Consider the following 26,022-nt stretch of genomic DNA (forward strand, 5'->3'; position numbering starts at 1 on the left):
GAGCTACAGTTGGCTTGGGTGTTTGGGTTTCCACCAAGGCCACCCACTCTCTGAGCAGCGTGGCCAGACCCAGGCTGAGGGAGCCGCTGCTTCGTGCTTGGCTGGGGGATCAGCCACCTTAGCAAGTGTTCACCCTCCATTAGTTCAGTCTGACGGGACTGCTGGCCCAGGCTGCCTTTACGTTAGCAAAGCTAGCATTGGCAGACTAATACTGGCTATTACTGGAGCTCGGCCCAGACACCTTGCCACGACCACTTTGCAGGAGTGCACAGCGGGAATCCGCATTCTCTAAGCCGGCCCTGAAGATAAACCGAACCTCTATACCTCAGTGTTTGTGTGGTTAGGTTTGATATTTACACTAAATGCCAAAAAGGGTCTAGACAACTCTTCTTAATACTGCATTTAGCTACTTTAAGCTGCTCACAGGTGTCCAGCTGTGCACACAGCTTTTAATATTTAAAGAAATGATTGCCAATCAGGAACGTGTAGACATTTTGAGGGGCTGTCCCGGTAACTTACCCCTGTCTCACCTGATTGTGCTAGCTGATTGAATAGCTCTGCTAAATGGCCTCTCTCAGCTCTCTCCTTTTGAAAGGCATCGCCTACTGTAAGCACCCACAAATTAACATTACCTGTCCAAAACATGCGTTACAAGTTCCATCTAATGAAAATACGGTGACCCTCATTAACTGCTTAGTAGCAAATGACACTAGCTAGAAAGAAGATAACACCCATGCTGATTTCATATCTCAAGCTAACATGGACATGAACTAATTTTAGGCTAACATTAAGCTAACCCACCCAGCACCAGACCCAGACATCATATGGACGTCATTCTTTGGGCTAAAACTGGTTAGCCTGCCATGGACCATATATAGCTCTAATATAGCCATGAAAATAATTAAATGAACACATCATGTACAAACCCAACCGAGTTCTTCCACTGTAGCATGGCTGACCATGTGCTCTCTCCCCAGCTTTCTCATGAGCTATGCAAAGAGAGCAATTATGTTTTGCAATTAATGCAATTAATGTTCTACACAGCACAGTTTTGAAAGAAAGACCACTTTTGGCGAAGAGCTTTTTACCTTTCACTTTTCAAACTAATATCAATGTTCTCAAGACAAGTTTTAACTGTGTGGGAACTTTCTGAAAGAAGCTTATTTTTTGATAGCTTGCAATATCTTGCAATTCCTATCATTAATTGAGCAGGGGAGAGCGAGGCACAACTTAATACTGGCTGCAATACTCTTTTGCTCCCATTGAAACATCACCTGAAATGTGTTGACAGCAATCAGACATATATTTCCTTTACTTTTTAAGTAGCTCTTCTTATATAAGGTTCTAAAAAAGATTATTTGTCACATACATGGGCAGACTATTTAAAAAATGTATTAAATGTAAAAAATGATTGTGCCCTGACCTTTTCTACCCTCTTGAAGCTGGTCTGCAGCTGAATTCCTACAGCTATGTTGCAACATCTAGTGTTAAGGTTTCCCAGAAGAGTAGAGACTGTCAATACCCTTGACTTCAGAAAAATGAATGTTTGACGAACAGGTGTCTACAGACTTCTGGCTATGTACTGTTGGAGTCGTTGCTAGTATTTAGTACTAGTCTGTCCTTAAGATGCCTTTGGTTACATCCTGTGGTCCACTGCTTTTGTTTTGCTAGTTTCTCCAGTTTTTTTTTTTATTCCTGTTCACAGAGAAATAATCTGACAAGTTTCATTAGTTAATTTTATTTAATTTTAGGAAAAGAAAATATTATAGAATATCAAAAAGAAACAAACACACTGAAACTATAAAGACAAACAAATGAGACAGAATGTAAAATGTAGTTGTTCCATTGGATTTAATTGTAAATTGTACTTTATTAATAAGCCTGGAGTTCACTAAAAAGTAAATAATCAGTGTGAAGCAGCATTCACACGGGTACTCCTTTCTGACATCAGTTCGGGGCCACTTTCACAATGACACTCACAAACGCGCTGTAGGGCCTTCATAGCACTGGCATTGACATGACTAATCAGCAATATGTCAAGCATCACGTCATGATTAGTGGTAGTATGTAGTGCAGCCATCTGTAGTACAGAGCTGATCAATGGATTGGAGCAAGAACACAGCTGCAGTGAAGCTGAACCACAACAACAGTGCATTTCAGTTCTCCAGTTTTTTTGGTCTTCAGTAGGGGGACCTGAACTGCATAGCTGATGGTTCACTCATGGTCTCTGTGCTGCTGCTGTTGTCGTTGGACTTTGATGAACCCAGATTCACCAATTCACCAACTATTCAAAGCAGTTTAGTTAACTTAAACAATCTGTTCTCTGTACCTGAACAGAAAAAAACTACTGCTTTGAAAAGACATTCATAATACAGGTCTGTGTGAAGGTGTTTCAGTTTGTTATTTTACTAAATCACAGAAATGCATTAAAATCATTGTCTGTGGTAACTGACTGCGTACTGTAGATGCAGCAGATGGAGCTTGGGTTTAAAAAAAATGCTAGAATGCTACTTCAAGTTGATGCCTTTTATTCTGAAGCCACTGACATATCCAGCAAGTTGACCGACAATGTGTGAAACTAGTTGCTGCTGCTACGTGATAAATGGCTCTTACTACATACGGAGATGTTTTATTCTGTATTAGCATATAGTGCAATAGTGTGGCTGTAACAATGTGCCAACGTGGGCAGCAACACTGCGGACTGATGGCAAGGGTTCTTCGACAGGGCAGGTCTGGTCTTGTGAGCAAGTGGGATATAAGCTTTTGTACGTATATACCTCAGCCTATTGAGTATATACTCTAACATCAGCAATGTACTGAGCGAGAAACAAAGCATTAACAGGCGAGAAGCAGAAAATAAATGAAACGGAGAGAGGAAACCAAAGGGATGGACACAGAGACGGGGGAAGACAAACGGCATTGTGCGGAGGAAAGAAGGCAGAAAAGCAGGCAGAGTGACAATTAGAAGGACGATCATTCTGAAGGACAGAGTAGAGACTGTTGTGGAGCTGAGTGATGCAGTGCTTTAGGCCCGGTACAGAAGAATCCTCTCAGCGCATGTCTGGCCCACCAGGTTGGCGTACTGCTCTACTTCTTTCTCATCGCTGGAGCCCTTGCGTTTTCGCGCGTAGGCAGCATAGGGCATGACGGTCCTCCTATGCAGCACCAGAGCCCTGCCCAAGTCTTTAAGAGCACGAGCATCACCTACATAAGCAGAAAGGGAGGGAGGTAGATATATAGATGGGTAAAGGGAGAAAGAATATGCAAAATGAGTGAGAATTGAAGTTTGTTCATAGATATTAGAGCTGTTCTATTACATCAACCAATTCATGAAAAAGATTTTCAATTCAAACTGACTCAGTAAATTGCCTTTAGTTTGAATGTTGTTATTAGGGGTGCATACAAAACTCTGGCAAGGGTTGTAGGAGGGTTGATCCAATACAGTGGCAGTTTGATACAGAACAAATAAAGTGTATGATTTTGAATTCTGAGGTCAGGATTCAATTCAGTTCTCAAATTTCTATGATGAAGAACAATCTACAGAGCTCTACTAAGCTTGGGCAACAGTGGCTGTGTTAGAGAGCTGGGTTTTGGGATCACAAGGTTGTGGATTCTGTACCCGTGTCCACTAAGCTGTCCCTGTAAAACCGAATTCTATTCCACACCAATTAGTTTGGCTTTAAAAGTTTTTTTTTTTTTTTTTTAAGAGTTGGTCATTTTAGTGTGGGTGTATGCATAATCTAAGGCCCTCCTCCTCCCCTCCAGCCACTGTTCTCCAATAGGCTGCAGGATCCCACTTTTGACAGATGATGAGTATACTGGCAGACACCTTAGCCGACCACATCATAGTGGGAGTGATGTTGGGAGAGAGAGAGACAGAGAGCCATCTATCCACCTAGAGACAGGATTGGCCAATTGTGCTCTCTCGGGCTCTGGCTGATGTTGGCAAAGCAGCATGACCGGAGTTTCGAAGTCACAATCCTCATGCCAATTTGTATAGATAAATGTAATGTTTACTACAATTGCCAATTGTGACCTGGCTATATAATTAGACAACAATAACTGTTCTTTACATTGTGTGAAAAGCTCATTTTAATCCGGCAGCGACAACACACATTTAATGTCTCTGTCAAGGCTTGGACGTCTGTTTTCAGTGAAATATATTTTTGTGGCAATTTGAAAAGCTATGCATGCCTCTAATTACTCAATTATCCAAAATCGCATTACTCAGGTAATCCATCATTAAGAGAACTAAATTACTTTTTCTTACAAAGAATGATGTCAGTTCTAATCAATATGAGACACCGCAGTCTCATCTTCCGGCGGAGGTTTAAGTTCCTCAACAAGCTGGTGATTAGAGAAAATGATGGCCATGGCATTTATTGTTATCATGGTCATTGTAATGCCTTGCACTAAGGTTTGGAAGTAAGGTTTTGGCCTCAGTGGGACTTTCCAAAAATGCCTGAATATGCTGATCCACAGCTCTTTCATTTCAAAGGCACTGAATCAGGATAAGCTTAGCATAACACTGCATCATTTTAACCATTAAACACAGAAGCAGAACTGTGAATCAGTGGCTTAGGGCAAAAACCCCACAAATATAATTCTGCCTTAAACCCCCAACTACTGAAAGATGCTTTTTGGCTGTCTCAGTTTGCAAGGCCTCATTCGTCTATTTTGTGCCAAATTCAAACACTCATTAGAAACCCAGAAACAAGTCAACAGGCTCCCACAAGACCTGTTAAAATATGAACCATTGCTAAAAAAAAAAAAAGAATGCAGTAATACTGATAGGCAAAAGCTGAAAATCACTGTGTCTCTGGATGACCCTTCAGGTTACTCTAAAATAAATGCCTGTACAGTTGGTCTTAGCATTTCTAATTAACATTTTCCATAAGTGGTCAGGCATAAGAGTCCACCTTTTTTCTCCCACTGAAGTCTTTTTCTAAACCTTGTTGTGTGGAGATGAAAATCTAACTGTAAATACACATCATATTTTAACGGTTAGTGAAAAAAATAACCAAACACCAATTCACTTTGAAACACATTTATGCCGCCCTCTGTTTTTTTTCCACCCTAATTTCCACTCAGTAGCTAAGACTGCTACCAGTGCTGGGAGGGTGAAGGCTAAAACGTGCTTCCTGTAAGCCACACTTTTCTACATGAACACACAACCACTACCAAACACAAACATGTGTACCATAAACATAATCTTCTAACGGTTCTATTGCAACCAAGAAGTCCTGACAACATTCATGATACACTCTGAAAAGTGTATCACAATACTCAGTATCACAATACTCAAGTCCTCATCCTGCTCAGCCCTACAGCCCTAGGCTACCTCCTCCACCAGGACCAACCATCCTGCTCCTGCAGTACTAGAGCAGAAATGTAAATGTAATGTGGCTCCATCACAACCTGACAAACACACTAACCAACCGGCAGCCAATGAAAAGCAGTCAGCAGCTTTTAGCGCTCGCTCAGATCGCCCAGCCTTCTGCCTCGCACTGAAACGAGCACAAACAAACACAGAACCTTGCGTAGAGTCAGCAATGCCACCAGCAACAGACATGCGAAGTCGTGCTGTTTTTAAAGTTATGATTGTTATTAATAGACTGACTTCCCCCCCTCACCCCATGCTCCACCCCGCCCTGATCCCTTTCGTTGTCTAGCATGCAGTCATCTGGAGGCCAGCTGAGAAAGACTTGGGTGTTTTTTTGTGGAGGACGGGCCGGGTGCACAAATTAGCTTCCATCCCTGTGCACATATGGAGAGTACAGTTCAATTTTCAGCTCATTCCTCAAATATTACCACCCAAATACCACCTCCACTCACAGGGCTTATCACAGAGAGCGAGAGAGAGACAAACAGAAAAAGGAGAGGAGAGAGAAAATAGAGTAAGGCAAAAGAGAAGAGGAGCATGGATAGAACTAGGGATAGGAAAAGAGAGAGAAAGGAAGAGAGAGAGGCAAAGAGACTAAAGAAAGAACAAATGAAAAGGGAGAGAAAGGGGAAAATAGTGACTGAAAGACAGAGGAAGAAATACAAAAGGTTGTTGATATATCTATATCTATATATATATATATATATATATATATATATATATATTCTAAAGAGTAGAACCTGTACATTATGTGTTATGTCAAAGGATAGTAGACAGAGCAAAGGTCAGCTTCTCTGTCACACAGGGCCCTCCATAGCCTATTCCCAGCTGACCCTGTTTTTTAATGCAATAATTGTAAAGGACTGACGCAAAGCTCCTTCTGTTTCCATAGACGGCTCAGAAGCAAAAGCTGGCAGTCTATCAGAGAGCTGGAGCTGAATTATGACAAATGAAGAGCAGGCAGGCCACAGAGAAAAGAAAAGGACAGAGTCTGAAGACACGCATCTGGTAAAGAAACACACACTCTGGATATTCTCTTATACTGGTATAAAGGGGGTCTCCACCCCCAAATGAAACATTTAGGGCTTTGTTACTCTCAAATCAAAAAAAAATATATGAGAGGCTCTGGAAAACCCCCTTAGGCCCCCTCTCTTCTTTCCCAATCCGCTTCTTGCCAGAATCGCTTATTTATTCCTCTGGAAAGATTTTTTTGTATTCATGTTTTATTTAAACAATATTACATCTTCATCGTGCACTCTGGCTACCTCTGCATTTTCCACCTACCAAAAATAAATAAATAAATAAATAAATAAATAAACGACAGTTGCTGATGTTAAATTAGCCTCAAGTTTTTTGAAATATGAAAATCAGCAGAAAGACAAAAATACAGGGAAAACTTTGAAACAGGGTCCAAAGTCTTCTGGGGATAAACAAGTTGCATAACATGCTCAGATTTCAAAGGAACAACCCCACAAGTGAAAAACTGAGCATTTGCAGCATTGCTCAGTATGTCCACAGTACACAGAGGCTTAAAATGAATTTAATAAGGGAAAAAAAAACAGAAAAACTTTTTAAAGTTTCAGTAGGACTCTAAAATAGAGTTGCCTGCAAAAGTTTAATATGTTTTGCTGATTTTTTAAAAATGAAAAGTGAAACCAAGCTAACCAGTCCTCAACAGCAGTGCTCTTTATATTTACTGGTATATTACTTTGAATGAATCAGTGAGTCGAGCGTGTGTTTAGATCAGAAGGGTAACCAGACCACCAGCAGAAGTTAGATTACACTATAATCATGGTTTGAAATAAATAAAATAAATACAGCTGAAGCTTAGCATTGATAGTTAATGGCTACTGCAGTCTCAGAAGTATTCAACAAGCATTTTTAGTACTTATTGGAGCACCCATTTGCTGTTATGATCTGCTGGACACATGATGCATAGCCAGATACCAGCATCTGGCAGCGTTGAATAAAGTCTTAGCCCATTCCTCATGGCCAATGGCCTACAGTTCACTAATATTCTTGGCTTTGCGTGCCACAACCGCTTTCTTCAAACCCACCAAAGAATTTCTATGGGGTTCAAGCTGGGAATCTGTGACGGCCACTCCAAAATCTTCCAGGACTTCTTCTGAAACTAAGTCTTGGTGGACTTGGAGGTATGCTTAGGATAATCGTCTTGTTCCAAAGGTATAACGATGCCAGCATTCTCACAGAAGGCATGATGTTTTCTCTTAGGAGTTCCTGATACTTGATTGATTGTTGACCAAACTTTTGCACCCCACTGTAATTTGAGAATTAAATACCAACACACAACATATCTACATTCCAAAAGGGGTTCTATGCGGAGAAAACAGAGTAGAACCATTTTCAGCATAGATGTTGAAAAAACACCCCCCCCACCCCTCAAATGAGCCCCAGTAACCTCTGTCTGAGTCTGTATTGATACTTCTGCAGGAAAGAACAATGGGCTAGCTTCAAAGACTGCGAGTCACAAAGTGTGCTTAAAAAATGAGATGAAAATGACGAGTTTGTCAAACAGTGACAATAAACAGGGCAGAAAGAAGCCTTTTAGCGTCCCAATTAAGCATGCCAATAAGACTGAGCAGAGCTGTCGAGGGTGTCAGGCTCTCTCTCTTTCAAACAATCCAAACATCCGCTCCACATATAAACACCACCCTCCCCCACTCCATCCATCCTTTCACTCAGTTTACAGCTCATGCCGAGGGGGCACCAGGCTTTCACTCAGCAGCACCGGAGGTTCACAGACGCTGCGCTGCAAGAGCCAAATCCCTTCTGAGGCCAGAGGTCAAAGGGGACGAAGATGACTTTCTCCTTATCGTCCCCTTCGATAGGCCTGACCGCAGGATTTCGGACACCCGGCCATTAGCTGCAGCAAGCAAAATGTTACATCAGCAGTAAACTGACAATGTAGGCAGACGTGGAGATGGAGTTTGGTGTGTCTTCATTAGGCTGCAAACAATAGCTGTGTCCAACTGTGGCATATTCACTATACAGTGCACTACTTTGGGGTTCTGCCATTTTGTAATGGTGTCTGAAAACGTAGTGCCGAATTTTCAGTGCACTGTTACAGTCCCACAATGCACCATAATTTTTAGAGTACAAACAATGTGCACTGCATGGACATGGACTACCCATAATCCATTGCGTAGTTTGGTTTGAAGAGTCGTGTGCAGCTTCTCTGTTCCCTATAATAGTGCTCTATCAGACAGAGCTTGGTTTTCAATGATAGAATAGCAAGTAATTTACCCATGCTCCACTGTCCATAAAGTGTATAATAGATACTTTAAAGTCTCCCACTGGGGTCTTTTACAAGGTTGAGGGACATGCTAAAAGAGTGTCAGATCCACTACTTCATTTTCTCTGTGGGATATTTGGCCTTACAATGCCCTGCATGCGTGTACATCTCCATCAGGAATGGATATTTATGGTCTACCATTAAAACTTTTTCATAACTTCTTCATAGATCTATTCTCTTCATGTCTTGATTACATGACAGTTTAGCATTTAAATAACTTATTTTTCGCAAAACACTTTGGGATATACAGTATACATGTATAATGTATGTTCTTATGCAGTTTGGGCACCCCTGGTGAAATGACACTTACTTTTGTCCATCCAATTTCTTCCATCCATCCTGGAATCAGTGGGCGCAAGGCAGGAGTACCCATACATCGCAGGGTACCGCACACAACCCTTCACTCACTGAGGCAATTCTGCATGGCCAATTTACTTACCATGTTTTTTGGAGATGAGAGGAAACCAGAGTACCCGAAAGAAACCCACATGGACATGGGGAAAACACATCAAACTCCCCACAGCCAGCGTCCGAACGAGCGTCAAACCCTAACCCCAGGCTTCTAGAGCTGTGCAACACACAGACTTCCACTACCACTACCCATGTTTAATTTCCAAGTATGCCAACTTAAGGAAATATACAGTAATTGTGTACAGTATTTATTAAATTGTACAGAAGTGTTTTCTCTGTAGAGAATGTGTGCCATCATCGTAACAGGAATGACATGTGATTTGACCAGGGGTGCCCAGATGTTTGCTTATTATTGTTTACAAAAAAACAAAAAACGTGTAGTAATGACAGGTGCTTCCAAACTTTTGAATGCTGCTAATCTCAACAAGGAGGCAGTGTGTAGTTCCCACTCTGAATCTGCATTAAAAAAACAACAACAAAAAAAGCAAAACAAAACAAAAAACTTTAGAAATAGAATCAGAACAGGTATCTGGCATTCTGCCAGTAGTACAAGAAATACCTTCTAAATCAGATGAGAAATAAGAATAGATCTAGTAGATGCTTCTCTTTGCACATCTTCTAATAAGTAATGGTCAGGATTTTATTGAAACCACTGAGGCCTGTTGTTCAGGGGTCTTTTTACATAGCGTCTCCTCTCTTGCTCAATAGGACAGCTTGGCACTCGGTCACCTCCTTTAATCACCACATACGCTTTTAATAAACACAGCCAGACACACGTAAAAAAAAAAAAAAAAAAAAAAAGAACACACACACACAAAAAAAAAACAGCCCCATTCTGACCGCAGAATCCAGCAGCAGCTACTATTCCCGACACAGCCTGACGTACTGCCATAATTGCATTTAGGCCTTTTGCAGATCAGCATCAAGGCCACCATATACAGCAAATAGGTGGAGAACATAAATAAACTGTGCTTGTGTTGGCATAATGTATAATAGGGTGCAACCTCATTTGCTCCGTATAAGAAGACACCAAATTAGAACAGCAGGACATGGTGGTTTAAAGCATGCCTGAAGTAATCCTAAAGAGTTCTGCCAGGTTCCGTCAGGTTCCGCCAGATCTTTGACAAATCGGTGTTAACATAAGAGCCACTGGCCCTAAAATCTGCTGGTAACAGCTGCCAAATTGACACGAATGCATGACCTGGTGTTTACTACTGAAAGGTTGTATTTGCTTCAATCAGATTCCATGAATTTTCCAAACCCAGTCTTGGGAATGCTTTGGAGGTCGTATGTGCGTGTGGGTTTCTTACACTGGGGCCTAAGTAACCACAACAGAAAGGTGAACCTTCGGACAATCCCGATGTCTGCAATAATTTCACTTGATGTTCTCCAACCGGCGAATAGTGTCACCTTCCAGCCAATTTGGAGACCATCTCAGAAAGTGGCTGGAAGGGGCTGGACGGTAGGGAAACGGGCACTGCATGTAGGTTAGATCCATTAAACACTAGTATGAATCCACCAGTGGATTCAAAGCGTTCATGCTGTGTTTGAGAAGGAGACGTGTCCTGCGTTGGCTCTGGCTTTCTGCTGAAAAGTGGGTCTGAAATAGCCAACCTCCTCCAGCCAAGAACAACAGGCCGAGCAGGACTACAGGCACCACAAGACGGATTTGCAAACACTGTGAGCAATGACGGCCTTCGTCTGCCTGCCAGTCACCACTGAGTTGGGTCAGACAAACATAGAGCCAGAGCTGGGACCTCCCATGCACTGCAGCCATGAGCAATGTTAAAACCACAGTTGCCTAAAATGAGTTTTCATTGGTAACTTCATCAGTATTGTTTGTGGTGATGTCAGGTTTAATACATACACTTGCAGGTGATCAAACCTATCTGGTGGCCTGTATACTAGTTCACATACTGAATGACATCAAGCCTGTTCCCAATACAGTACATTCCCTTCTTGCTAAAACCAATGGCACTTCCTTTGACTTCTGAGTGAGAAGGAAAATTGATCATCATTAACTAATTCAGCACTTGCATGACACCCTCTTCATCACAGGTCCAGGAAACAAACGTCAAAACTCTTTGAAGCACTGTAAAGAACTGGTGCATGTAAACGTAACCGGCCCTTGACCCCCAGCCCAAGCTCCTTTACACTGTGCTTCATGTGACACCTAAATCGCTGATCTATAATGCTAATATTTACCTTAAGAAAAGCAGCGGCACTCTCACACACTTTTTTTTTTAGCCTGAAGGTCTAAAAATGGAACCTGACTGATATGAATAACCAAACTGAGGATATCACATTAACACTAAACAACTAAAAAAATGAAACAGTCCAATAACAGCGTTTGACTGCTTTCCTAAAATAGCAATAGAACCAAATCCAGTGTAACTACGAAGGCAAGAAGAAAGTGGTGGATGAAGAGCAAGATGCAGGACTAGGAGAGGGGGAAAAAACAAAACAATAACTACAACTGGTCCAGGGATGACTCGGCAGGCTCAGTTTTTCCGTTCCTGCTAGCGTCCCAGAATGCTCAGCTTCTCCACTCTTGACTTTACCTCCCAGCATGGCACTGGCTCCAAGTATGACCTCACCGTGTTGACAGAATACTAGTTAAGTGCTCTCACCGGCTTGGCTAACTGCTATTAACAGTGGAAAAAAAAGAGCTTTGTGTTGGGACATCTACTAAAACTTCTACACGCCCCTCTAACTCCGTCCGGCGCCTGTTGGCCCAAGTTTAAATGGAAATATAAACAGGCAGAACCTGTGGATCTCTGCGGTTACGTAATTGTCTTGCTGAGCAGAACACTGCATTCCAAGTATCTCCACTCCACTTGTGTCACAGTACAAACTACTAATAGCTCTTAGATGTGATGTGAATGCAGTTTAGGCATTCTGCAAGTACAGATAGAGGTCAACTAATCAAAGCATCCAAGTATCAATCTGCTTTTTAGACCATTCTTAACATTTTTCTGGTTAGCATTTTTGACTCAAATTACTCAAAATTGATTAATTTACCTTTTGGAATATAAACTAATTGATTAAAATATACCTTCCTGAGGAATCTGCAATGTTGCTTTGGAAATCTGATTTTTATATTTTAAAGCAGCATTATGGAGAGCTGGCATTTCTTGCTCCTGCGCTCCCACTATAATCAGCATATGTAATTTGCGTCACTTGAGCTTTACACCTGCATTTCTGAACAAGCTGAGAGATACATAACAGTCATTGAAAGTGAAAGGTGGTATTTTTAAGGTGGAGTATTATTACAGAATTTTACACCAATATCACTCTGCTTACGCTGCGTTCTCACAAGCGCGGTCTTGCTTGATTTACCAAACTTACATACATGCCAGAGTGGCTATGAACTGGCTATTCTACCCTTTACCGGTCAGTGGAGCATCGGAATGATAGTGAAGCAGTTATTGTAAGGTAAAATGCTACAAAGGGATCTCTTACAGATTTTTACAAATTGTCTGCTCAATTTAAATGGACAATTACCATAACCATACATACTGGAATGGTGAAGGCAGTCACACATCTTCAACATGTGCAAAGCCAGCCATTGCCTCTTTTTTTTTTTAGAACTGCCACAGATGCAATTTTATATCATGATATTTACAGGACAATTTCACAATATACCATGTTTATGGCAATGTTTGTGACATGCAGACAAAATGCATCGGTAGCAACAAATCCTTAAAAACCTCAATTCGATTATTCTGTCCTACTGAGTTCAGACATTTGTCAATATTATATTAGTATTGTGAATATGCATACTCGCTAACTGCATGTGTGAAAAGAGAGCCTAATTCGTCCTTTTTAATTGGATTTAGTGCAAGACAGAGTGTGAAACGTTTAGTCAAATGAACTGTATTCACAGTTTTCAATAGTATTTTTTGAACCTGGCACCACTGGTGCCTTTTCTCTGTTCTAACTTATCAACTGATCAACCATGAGGAAAGAGTAAATATTGAGGCTAAATTTTTAGCCCAAATACCGTGCCTGAACCGTTTCCATACTGGCTATTCTGAATGCACAAAGGCCCTTTTCACACACGCATGCAAGTAGTTAATATGTTTTTCCAAGGAGTGAACAAAAATGATTAGAAATGTGAGAACGAGAGCAAGACAAGGCCTCAACTACAGCAACAGCCAGAGACAGAGACGGAGAGAGAAAGAAAGAGAGAGAGCATGAGAGAGAGACAGAGAGAATGAATTAGGAGCAGAAACATAGAAAAACAGTCAAGTGGAAGGGAAAAAAAAAGTGTTCAAGTCGTTGGGCTCTCCCCCTCTCTTTGGCGTCTCTGTGTCGGCAACGATATTATTTCTATTATTATTATCACCATGGCCATTATCCCCTCAGTGTCCGGGAATGACCACAGACCTGACCTCGCTGAACTGCCAGCACTGGGCTGTTTCAACGCAAACAGGCCCCATTAACATCTCTCTTTGCTAATCATGCATTAATCTGTAAATACATTTGAAGACTTACAAATCAAGGTCCCAAGGAACGACATGCAAGGAGCATGTTTACAGACTGGCTACTGTTGTACAGCTGACGTAATTTATGTGTGTGGTGTACTACCGTCATGGGAAACAGCACATGGTGCTCCGTTTGCAGCAATACATACAATCTGAGTTCTATTTCAAGGCGTTTGACAAATATGAGGACAAAGTAGCCAATACAAATAGCATAGTGAGCTCTTTGAATGTGAGGTAATGGGGTGGGACTGACAAGCCCTCACAATAGCTGCACAGCCACATCATGATTCATAGACATCAACAGATCATAAAACAAGAGGAACCCTATGTTTTTTTTTTTTCCGATCATTACGTGCAAGTAGATACATGCAGGTTGTTTTACACTGGCTGGGCTTATAAAGACTGTCAACAGGGCCATGAGTTTCTGGGAGCTTCACCTGCTTGGGCGTCTTCGTTGAGGCGGGCATAGGCAGAGGTCTCAAGGCGGGGGATGCATCTCTCAATGGGCATCCACATATAGGTCTCTGGGCAAAGAAGATCTGAAGGCTTATACTGTCCCTGTGGAAAGACAAGATGGACCTGGTTAGTTATACTGAATAAACTGAAAGTAAAGATCAGATACTCTGAAACAGAAGGTAGAGGCAGTAGAAGGTGACTAGACAGCCCAAAAAGGTCAGGTGACACAAAGATGCTTGAAAGAGTAAAGGTAAGGCATTACACTCCAAGATCACTTTACCAACTGCTAATACAACTTTTGCGGGTTAATTTATATTAAATGGCAATCACAGAGAGCCAAATACACACACACACACACCAGAGCACCCACTCAGTAAACAATAGGACGCCTCCAGACTTTCTTCAAAATACTCAAGCATCAACACCCTACATGCATGGACATGCGCCCACTGTAGGTTTTGGTGAACTCAGGCGATGCTCTGGTCAAATGAGAAAGCTTCTGAAAATTCCACCATTACGAAGAGGACTTGTCTGTCGTTATCCCAGGGTGGAAACTATGTGCCATGTTTTCATGGGCAGGAGGCCGTGAGAATAGGGGTGCCTGTGCACCTTCTTCTAAACATTCTTGCTGTCCTACAAGTGGCGAAGGTGGCGTTTTCGCACCTCATCTCTGTCAATGCTACTCCGTCAGCAAAAGCATCCAGGACAGCGTCTATGGGGCTGGACAGACTTATTCAGCACAGTGTTATGACAACAGCGAAGGGTCAATGGCTTAAGCTCTGGCCCTAGTTGGTTTATATGGGAGAGAAAGCACAGATTTTTCATGTGTTATCACAACCTTATTTTACTTTGTTTAAAGTATGTACTGGCCTTTGCTAGAATTGCATGAGGGACTAAGCTGATGATCAACAACACCAGTTTGAACAACTGTATATAAGAACATTTCTTTGGGAGGTGTAGCCACTTTGCCAAGTCTGAGAGAAGACCCAAACTGTCACCTTCAGCTGAGGAGAAATTGGTTTGGATGGTCAGGAACAATCGAGGACAACTCATGAACTAGAACACCAGTGTCGCTGTCTAACATCAAGAGAGTTTTACTTCACGACCTGCTGAGTGGGTGTCATTGTGGCATTGTGGAGAACCATCTTATTATGAAAAAAAAATGCTTGGACAAGTAGAGATGTTAAGCATAGTGGTGGTAGCAACATGCTCTGTGGCTGTTTCACTGCCAGTGGAACTGGTACATTGCGCAGGAAGAGGACTACCTCAAAATTCTTCAGTATAACCTCAAACCACCAGCTAAATGGTTAAAATGGCTAACGTAATTAAGTGTTCTGACAGACCAATGACTCCAAACACACATCAGTGGTTGTGGAATGGATGAAGCAGCCTAACATTAAGCTTCATCCCAAAGTCCTGACCTCAACGCTATTAAAAATATGTGGTCTGGGAAAAGGAAGCCAACAAATTCGATTGAACTCTGCCAGTTCTGCCAAGAAGACTGGTCCAATATCAGAATATCAGAATACTGCCAGAAGCATGTTGACTGTTACCAAAAGTATTTGATAAACATACAACTTGCTATGTGATATTAAATAATATTTTGGACCCTAAAAGCCCTGGCATTCATGTCCATGATGAGTTTTGCTCAACTGTACTTACATAACTGTATCAGTACCAAATAAGAAACCAAGCCAGAGGGCATTGGTGTTAACCGACTACACCAAGCCCTGTAATTGTAAATCCTAAAAACATGTAATATGACTCAGATGGTCAAATATGCTCCCCCTAGTCAAAAACATCCTGGGGTTTTATTCAGTAAAAAAAAGTTGCTTTCTTTATGCATCAAAAAAGACCAAACCAAATACTGAAAGAGAAACATCCTGACATCAACTGCTTAAACACCACGCCTACTGGTGAAAGAGTATCTAATACTCTGCAGTCCTACCACTGTAGACCAAGTCTTTCTTTGGAATCCTAAACACACCAAGACATCACTTTCCCGCTTTCCGCTTCCATGCAAAAGTGTCTACAGGCATCAGCCTAGTGTATGGATGAATAGGAGGACAGAAGGTTTGTGAGGGAGGGCTAATGCCAGCAACTAGCCCGTGGACATGCTTCCTGTGCTGAGAACCGTGACATGAGGGAGAGCCGGCCTGTTCCAACAGGTCTGGAGTTGAAAGTGAGGGAATCAAGTCTCTCCTCTCATACAGCTCTGAAAGAAACACTTTTATTAAAAACATACGTTCCACAAATGCAGAATCAAATATCAGATTCTGTGCTACCTTTTAGGAAATACACAGCTGACTAGGGATGCACTAGTCTGACTACCAGACACTTTACCTTACAAAAAGAGTTTTTAGAACTGAATGAAATGGCATGACTGGTAGGAATGGCTCCCACTGCTTAGCTGTCAGTAGAAAGCCCATCTATATTACTGTACAGAGAGACCCTCCCTCAAAGACACCTCTGGGGCAAGCTGTGTATATTCATCTAGCTTTACTTTAGCATAGAAACTGTATGTTAAGGAGAATGAGGCTGCTGTATGATGAATTCAATTCAGTGCTTTTAAACCATTTAGCTAATATAAGAATTTACATTTGAACCCCTAGGTTGTTTTTCTGAAGATGGCCTTTGTGATTGTGATTTGCTAGAAAAAGAAAATGACGGGCATCCCTTAAGAAGACTTGTTTGTTAGTGTTTACTGGAGAATGCTGGGTGGTGTGCTCTGGGTTTAGGGTGGGTTAACTCTAAAGGCAACTTTTTGGGCTAAACATCACTGGAAAGATGAGTGATCAAATTAGTAATTAGAGCAGCGGTGCTGAGGTAAAGCTTCTCAGCTGAACATTTGGTACAAGCTGTAGTTCTGTTATCATTTTTTTTTCCATCAGAGGTTATCAGCTGTAATTAATCACATTTACATTCATAGAATTTGGCGGACACTCTTCTGCAGAGAGATTTACAATGAGGTGTTATGAAGGCAAGTGAATGTAGCATTAGGAGTTTTGCCCAAGCACTCTGATTGGTCTGTTGTGATAGCTTGGAACCAAACTCTAGTCTGCCACGTGAAGTGCAGGGGTGTTACCTACCATGTTATACCAACCGACTGAAGACACTTGCCCAGAGCAACTTGAAATTTAATCCTGTTACAGAGGCAGGTGAACGTTGCCCGAGGACTCCTCTTGGCATAGCATGCAAGCAAACTAAAGGCTAAAGGGTGCACTGAGGTTGGACACTAAAGAGTCAGAAAAGAGAAGGGGCTCCAAGGTTCACGCAGAAGATGGAATTGGCTGAAATAGCAGGGGCAAGAGACAGAAAGATGGAGTCTAGCTGCTTATTATCTACACACGTCTGATTCACTTCCTTCGCGGCTCAGTTGGCCACACGTCCGGAGGCTGAGCTCAGCACTGCCTCCACCAGCACCACAGGCGTTCTCCTGCTCATATTCCTGTCTTCTGCTCATTCTCAAAGACGATGGCCTTTCGTGCAATGGGTTCACGCCAAAGTTCACTCCTGTAGAGTGACTTCTGGGGTTTCAATGGACAGACCAAAAACCTTGCTGGCAGTCTGAATCCATCTTAATTATACTCTGGTCCATTTCTAGAGACAGATAGCTGTATTTAGGGCACTGGAGATAGGGGAAAAAAAGCTAAAAGAATGATAAGAGAAAATAAACTGACCACAGAGTAACTTTTTCTTTTGGCGTCTATGAATTAATGGGTTCCACTTGCTCAGCAAAGTTCTGTCAGTAAAGGGAGGATGTGATAATACAGGCAGAAGGCCAGGAGATCTTAAAAAAAGGTGCAAAGGCAAAAACGTGTCTTGTGATTAAGAGTTGAGGAGACAGAGCTCATCAATCATAACTTAATGGACATGGAATATGGGAATATAGTGGAATATGGGAGTCAGTTGGAGCTTTAAAACGCAAGAACTGCAAACCAAAAATAATCTCAAATTTTCTGCTCCCATTTCTTACTTTCCAAAGCTGATTAAATAGAAAAGCATGACCTACAGAGCTTCATCCATCTTCTACCCCTCATTCAATCCCTCGCTTACATGGCAATAACGGCAATGATGACAGACAGAACTCTCTCTTCAAGGCTCATTAATGTTCTCATAGCAAAGTAAAAGAAGGACAAAGAAAAGCAAAAATTAATTTTGTTTGTGTAGCACCTCTTGTACATGGTCCTTGGCTGAGTTCACAAAAGCGGCCATACAGCAAGACAAACCAGAGAAGAATAAATACAGATCTCACACTGATAAAATGTGGATAAGGTTGGTTGGTAACACAAGGGTTTGGGAACAAGAGCTGGTGGGATGGCTCAAAAGAGGTGGGCTGGATCCGATGCAGATGAGCGCAAGGATGGAATTTGGTGGGGCTCAGGAGGGAAGTGGTGCATAAGTCATCTCTTATCATCTGGGCATCGGTGAAGCTACCACTATGCTTTAGGGGACAAGCATTTAAAAATCAGACCCAGGTCACGGTTTATGTGAACACATGCTTAATTTCTCGTAAAGGTACAAATCATACTACATCTCAATCTGTGGAAGCATATCTTCTCCACATACCAGTGGTGCCTGAAGGTGTACAATGACTAGGGCTTAGCAAGTACACAGGGATATAGCAAAAATGTGGATCATTTGGGGCTGCTGAGTATAGAGCACCACTGATGAAGTGGGATTAAAATTGTAATTCAACTCATCAACTATCATCAGCTAAAACTTACTTACTTGTAGTGACAACAAAATACTGACACTGTCTTTCAGGCCAACCCATAGCTAAAGCACACTCAAGTTTGTGTCACTTAATTTCTTTCTCCGAAAGGGGCCGGCCCCTGGGCCCATACCTGAGATTTATTTGAAAAGCAATTAATCAGGAACATAAATCGTCTACCTCACCGCTGGCCAGGAATCCTTGTGAAAGACAAAACCTCCACTGCTGGCTGACTTAAAGCCTAAAGCTTATGTGCACTTGGGACCCCTGAAGAAGTTCCCTAAAACTGAGCAGTACTCCCTCCTGAAAACCTTGCCCAGCAAGACAAAATGCGAAACCCACTTCAAATAAACCACCCAGGACCGTGAGCTACCTTCATTTGAGAAAATTTAGCGAAGGTTTCATTTGTGGAGGCGGTTCTTCTGTTTGACTGAACACACATATTGAAAGCTTTGAGCAATGCATGTGTATCAACACTCCTAAAAACAAAAGGTTATTGGACTGATGCCATAGGGAAAATGAACATTCACACGTCAGTGTGTGACATCAGTTACCAAAGTCATTATGGAAACTGTTATATTCATTGTTGTATGTTTCATTATCTAATAAATCAATTAATCTGATCCTATCATTACTATATTTCTCTACATTTAAAATGACAGTCTACTGTTTAGGTCTCAGTTTTCCAAAAGTATCATATAGTTTAACTTACAGTTTTAAAAACATCCTTACTGGTACAGAGTGCGTTTAGGATGATGCTTGTCATCTATTTAAGAATCATCTTCAACAATCAAGTTCTGCACTTATTTGTTGCATACGGGTATTAATCTAAAAACTCAACTAATTTATTCGGGAGTTCGGGAGAAGGGGTGAGGTGCTCTTGATGCAATCAAATCCTCACAGCAATGCTCTAGTAGAAAGCCTTCCCTGGACAGTTACTTCAATAAATAAACTCTTTTTATTTTAATAAAATAACCCTTGATTTCGGAAGAAACAGTGAATTAGCGAGTGTCTCAATACTTTTGCATATATAATACTGTCTACAGAGTGTTTGTATAACTACTAAATTAGCTAGCTTCTGATATCACTTAAAACATCGAACTGTATATAACTGTATTATGCACAAATGGCATGTAACACTGCTAACATCCAGTGATTCTTTGTGTATGTTTGGCTGCATTGGCAGCCTTCTTCTTAACGCAGATCTCATGTAGTGGGGTTTCCTTGCCAGACTGATCAACATAGAAATAGTTGATAGAATAATTCTACACACTGACTGGTCTGATTATGGCAAAACAGTAAAAATAACAAGCAAGCAAACAATGTGATGTGATGTGATGGAGAACAAAAGAGCAATACTGTGCATAATATTGGTAATGATGAGAACTACTTAATAGAATCTAGGCATTTTGACCTTAATAGTCTAATAGTGATTCAAAAAAGCTTATGTAAAAACAGAGACCCTCAGCCTAGCCCTGCCTACTGCAAACCAGGGAGGGTCTCCATGTCTCACTGGGAAAGGAAAGAGCTGGTTTCTATTCACTGTTCCCCACAATTTCATGCACATCTGGGGCCTATTTCCTCCACAAGTCTCCCTTTCACGTTTCAGCCATATCTATACATACAACAGCCAGGAAAAGCTCACAAGTGAGGGAGAGAGAGAGAGGAGGAGAGCTCATTAGAGAACTGATAAAGGAGTGTCTAAAAGTGTAGAATTGAGTTATGGATGGAGATAAAGAAATCTAGGTAAGTAAATGACAGGAGAGATCACTCCTACCTACCTGTCTATCCATCAATCAAATAAAGCACAAAAAACACCTTAGACAAATGAGGTCAGTTCGTTCTACACCTTTAATGACCACACAGGACGCGCTGAATGCCAAATGTCACTCAGCAAAGCTAGCGCACACTGAGGTCATGTCGTAGAATAGCAACCTGTCTAAACATTTACCGTGCCATTCCGAGTTCACCTCCTCTATATAGTGCCAAACAATAGATGGCCCATCCCTCTTGACATAAAGGTGAATGCTTTCGGCGCAACCCAAGAGCACACACTGAAAAATAAATGACAAGGATATGCTCCACAGACACAGACAAAGACACAGACACATGTGCTCACTTGCCCATGAGCACTCTCACCCCAGCTTTAGCCCACAGACAAAAGGGACAAACACTGTTGCCATGTTGCGTCCTTTATTTGAACTGGTATAAATATACCAGACTGACATGTACTGAAAAGAAAAGCTCTGAGCTTGAAGAGGCTGATCGAAGATCAAGTAGCATCTTTAAGTCCTGCTGATTATTAGCGGTGCAAGGGGAGCCCTGCGATAAAAAAAATATCAACAACAAAAAGACTGAGCAGACAGAGGCCCCAGCATCGCTATTTAATTACTATGTAATAAAACTTTAATACAATTTAATGTGTACTTAGCATTCCAATAGACTCACAACATTGTATAATGAAAGCAGAATTCAGATGTTTTTATAGCGAGTGCCTCCTTCCAGACACCAAGCATTCGAGCCACATGAGCTACTGCCATTCTCAAACAACATTGAAAGTTGCTGAGGTTTGAAGCTAAAAGTGCTTAATTGGCCATGCTCTCTGCCCTCAGCACTCTTAAGAGATGTTGGCTGGCCAGGCATCTGTTAGCTGGTACGGTGTTTGAGAAGAGGCGGTGGCTGGGTTCACATGTATCGAAGAAATGCTAGTCGGGAGAAAAAGATTTTCTAATTTATAAAAAAGAAGCAATACCAGCCTTATCCAGGCTTGACAACTTTATAAATAAATAAATAAATAAATAAAAAGCAAAAGCAAAATACATGTTATTCTATTACTACCCTAACATACCCAAAATACCTTAATAATGCAATCTGGTACATTCTTCACATATGGATTTAATTACTTGACCAAGCATTATTGCCCCTGTTGTAGTAATGGACGTCCTACATTCATGTATCAAGCTGGAGCTTCTGCAAATGATGCAAAAATCTGCAGCACATATGCAGCTGCAAGAAGCTTGATAAAAGTATGACTAATTAAACAGTTGTGTTTTTCATTCTGTAAAAAAATATGCTGATACTAGTTCAATGCAGTAAATGGCAGTTTGTCCGGCCTTTAAACATAACAAAAGAATCACATATTGGCTCAAGCATGATAATACTGGATTGTGATTCCCCCTAACTATTCTAAAGTAATCCAAAGAATATGACATAGGCTGCACTACGGGGTGTTTGGAGAGCCGGTACAAAGAGGTTGATGACCTAGCCTTGGAGAAGGACCTGTAGCTGCCCACAATGACCTGAAGGTCAGGTAAACAGCCATCATTTGGTGACTGAAGAGACCAGGTCCACCTCCCTTGTTGCAGTCCTGACCCCTGAAGTCGAGGACACAGACCAGCTCACGAAAAGCTCCACTTTTATTAGCATATAATAATACACATGCTTCAGACCTTTCTACAAGCCACACACTGCTGAGTGACACATGTAAACATATACACACACATGTATATAGATGTGTGTGCAGCCAGCGGTCGGGCAGGCTGTTGTAAATGGACAGAATGAAAGACAAATGTAAACAAAACTGTCCCTTTTTGTGCTGCCTCACTCGCGCGCACACACACACACACACACACACACACACACACACACACACACACACACACACACACACACCTCTCTGCACTCCTGCTTGGCATGAATGAGAACCACTAAGGCCACAGGGTGTGTCTCAAGTCATGTTCGAAATCGAGAGAGATCTACACTAAGCGCCACTGTTCAAACACACAAGGCCCGCCCAGACTTTTCACCCCACTCAACATATTACCAAGGAACAAACCTCAAATAAATAAAGCATCTTGGCTGGTAACCCAGGACTCGACTCCGCTATTCCACACACACGCACACACACAGGCCGAGCTATGTGTCGGGGGGCTCTGTGGATGACAGCTTAATGATGGGAAAATATTTTTACAGGATCACGTTTCGGCAGGGCAGTGTTTTATGGGCACAGGCTTCTGAGGCCCGTTTTTATCTCACTATCTCTCTGACCGTTTATTTGGCAGACAGCATAAGTCCAGAGAAAGGGTCTTTACTGCCAGGGTCTTGCGTAGAGAGGGTCTTGCGACTCTTTACGTAGAGAGGCTCCATCTCCAGACCACTATGCAAAACAGGCCTTGTTCCTGCAGTTTTCCCAGATGGCACTGTCTGGAAGGGGCAACTCAAACTCAAGGAGCCAATAAGCCAGGGAAGCGGGTAGAAGCGCTAGACTAAAAGCTAACTCTCACTGATGAAGGCGCCTTGGGGAAGCACTGCTCTGAGAAGTGTCATGAGCAATCGTGCTGGACTAAAAGTTAAGCCTAGCCTAGCTTGTATATCTCTTCATCTCTCTCTGCACAGAGGACAGTAACATTATCCAGCAAGACTTAGCAATGGTTGCACAAAACAAAACCTGATACAGTGCTAAAAATACATCTATCGAATACTATGCAGCTTTTGCGGAGCTCTTTGGTCCTGCCCTAGTAAATATACTGAATTAGAAACAAATTAATAATAATAAAAAAACATATTGAATGTGCATTCATCTGATGTCTAATCAATACCCAATCCATTTAATAAGGTCAATAACCATGTCAATACCGATCTAGTGTACCATTTTGGTGCATTTCAAACTAAACAGCAGTACTTTATTGTTCCACACCAGAGCAGACTGATTGTTTCAGGCTCACCCAAACAGCTCAAATGCAGGGCTCTGAAAATAAACCCAAGGTGAGTTAATGGCAACGCAAACACATTGGCCTGGCTGCTGGGCCACTCTGGCAATGATCATCCTGACATCAGATCTAAACTCTCGCTTTCTGACCTCATGACCCTCACACCTCCCTCCAACTCTTCCTCATGTTTCTCTCGTGTGGAGGCAGACTCACTCGTAAGGCTTGACTTCTGAATTCTGACCCCGGGAGTCCTTGACCCTGTCAGCGCCCCTCACGGGAATGCTGGAGTAACTGCTAAGAAACCGGGCCCCAATCTAAACACATAAAACACTGCAGACAACACTGCCGGCCATGCTGTGACGACCTTTAAGAGAATGCGTATCGTAAAATGTGAGCTTATGAGAGTGCTTTGTGAATGTGTCGCTGATGGTCCCAGACAAGTATATTTCACAGTGTGTGTGTGTGTGTATGTGTGAAGTCTGGGGATGTGATGATGAACACAATATGCACTGTGCATTTTGTACTGAGGTTTTTTTAACACAATATGACACTTATGTACCTATAAGATACCATACATAAACATTTATAAAATGAAACTGAGAAACTGCAGATAGATATTTTTGAGCAGTCATCCGGCATCATCTAAACAGTTCAGAAAAGTTGAAATATTGACTAAATCTGTTCAATGCTGGTCATTTATTTAAAAAAATATAGATTTTCTCTTAATTTAGTACTGATAATTAACTCGCCTGTTCAAAGCCCCCCTAGCACTAGAGCAATGCTCCCGACACTAGGAGGGTAAGGACATACACGCGATACATGCCAACACAGCCATGGGCTTATTTCGAACGGCCGCCAATGCAGCATCGCCGAGCCAGCTAGCAATTTTGGCCATCTAACATACGACCAGCATTGCTTTAGGAGTGATGAGGGAAGTGAGCGCCATCTACCCACCTAGAGAGAACACGGCATACTGTGCTCTCTAAGACTCCAGCTGCTAATGTCAAAGTGTCATGGCTTAGGATTCAAACCCCTGGGCCATAGTGGAGGCCTGCTGAATTGGACTGCTGAGCCACTTAGAGCCCTATGGTCATTTTATCTAAGCAAATCTCTATTGATGCAAATATAATTCCTATAGCATTCCTAGATTTGACTGATGCACATGGGGATTCTTTGCTATTTTAACAGCAAAGTTGTACATCTGAACATTTACATACAATAATAGAGGCTAAGCAGATAAATAAGTCTGAGTTAAATTAGTAGAGTCATCACAGAGCAGGTCTAGAGACCAAGCTGAGAAAAAGCTGCCTGTGTAGAACAAGAGAACCCAGACTGACTGCTAATGATTTGTCAAAGTGGCAACGTGCAGACAAGAGAATGCAGAAAAAGGCAGCAGAAACAGAGATCCCCAACTCAAACAAACGTCTCTAGCTGCACTGTAGGTGGTCCGTTTTGAAACAAACAGAAAAAGCCAGCTTCTGTCAGGTTGGCGGCCAATGGTAGAATGGAAGGATGAAAATGAGAGAGGGAGGGAGAGGGGGGAGAGAGGGAGGGAGGAGCGTGCAAGACTTGTAAATTTTATAGAGCGAGCAAGAAGTGAGAAAACACCAAGGTGGATAGAGTCTGCTGCTGCGCTGCTGCTGCTTCTTTTCCCCAGATTCAATGGAGGGAGTGGATTTGAGACAGAGACACTTTTAGAGATGCAGTTGGCCAAACTTTGCATTTCACAAATCAAAGAGCAACAAACATTTCAAACTTAAAGAGCCCATTAGACAGAAATCAGACATTTCCTGGCTTTTTAATGGTAAGGAAGATACAGAGTTTAAAACATGGTCATGTAAAAATAAATGATGACTGTTTTTGGTACACAAAGGCTGGGTGTGCGGTCTTCAAACCTCTAGTGCCATTAAGGAATTTTAATCTTTAAAAGTTGACATATTATACCCCTTTTCCACAAGTCACCACAGTTCCCTGGGGCGTAAATGAATGTCCATGAATGTCCATGCATTGGCCAAAAATACCAAGCACCAACAGCTCCCATTCTCACCCTGTCTAAACAGCCCTGTTCAGAACGGTCGTTTTGAGTGCCTGTTACTTTAAAAGATAATAAGCATCTCCTCACCGCACCCCCTACTCTGTTTTAGAACTCATCTTCCTGGCTACACAAATTTCTGCTTGTTCGACATGTATTCTGATTTGTCCCCGTTTTCACTTCCTATCAAATGTTTACTTCACCTTGAGTTCATGCCTCTCTCTTACACCAAATACACACACATTCCCTGTCTGACACAGCTGTAGTCAGCTGTACTTGTCTTTCAGTTCCTAGGTTTCCAGCTACTTGGTGGAGCTACACATGTAGGTGCGCTATATAATTCTAATAAGATTCTAATAAGCTTGCGATTCATAGTTTATGTGTTGATAGGGACGGAGATGTGTGTGAAGGGACGGAAATGTATGTGTAGAAGCACTGAAAAAGTGAGATTTTTTTATTGGAAAGAAAAGTGCAGTGTGAAATGTACTCATCATGTTGGTATTAGTGTTTAAATGTG

The 26,022-nt window shown here is 41.9% G+C and overlaps 1 protein-coding gene across 8 annotated transcripts in view; it reads right to left on the reverse strand.

Annotated features, from left to right (window-relative positions):
* The window catches only part of LOC140554459 (arginyl-tRNA--protein transferase 1), a 320,650-nt gene that overhangs the window by 40,468 nt on the left and 254,160 nt on the right, over positions 1–26,022 (reverse strand). For 5 of the 8 annotated variants that reach the window (XM_072677494.1, XM_072677495.1, XM_072677492.1 and 2 more), the window contains exons 11-12: positions 14,032–14,152; positions 1,784–3,204 (exon numbers count right to left, since the gene is read on the reverse strand). In XM_072677494.1, the coding sequence (XP_072533595.1) occupies positions 3,026–3,204; positions 14,032–14,152 (300 nt within the window). In that variant the 3' untranslated portion in view covers positions 1,784–3,025. Of the gene's footprint in view, positions 1–1,782; positions 3,205–14,031; positions 14,153–26,022 lie in introns of those variants that run through there. The other 3 variants (XM_072677498.1, XM_072677497.1, XM_072677493.1) reach the window with 2 other exon arrangements.

The sequence above is a fragment of the Salminus brasiliensis genome, chromosome 4 (assembly GCF_030463535.1).
Source record: "Salminus brasiliensis chromosome 4, fSalBra1.hap2, whole genome shotgun sequence".
NCBI classification, from domain to species: Eukaryota; Metazoa; Chordata; class Actinopteri; order Characiformes; family Bryconidae; genus Salminus; species Salminus brasiliensis.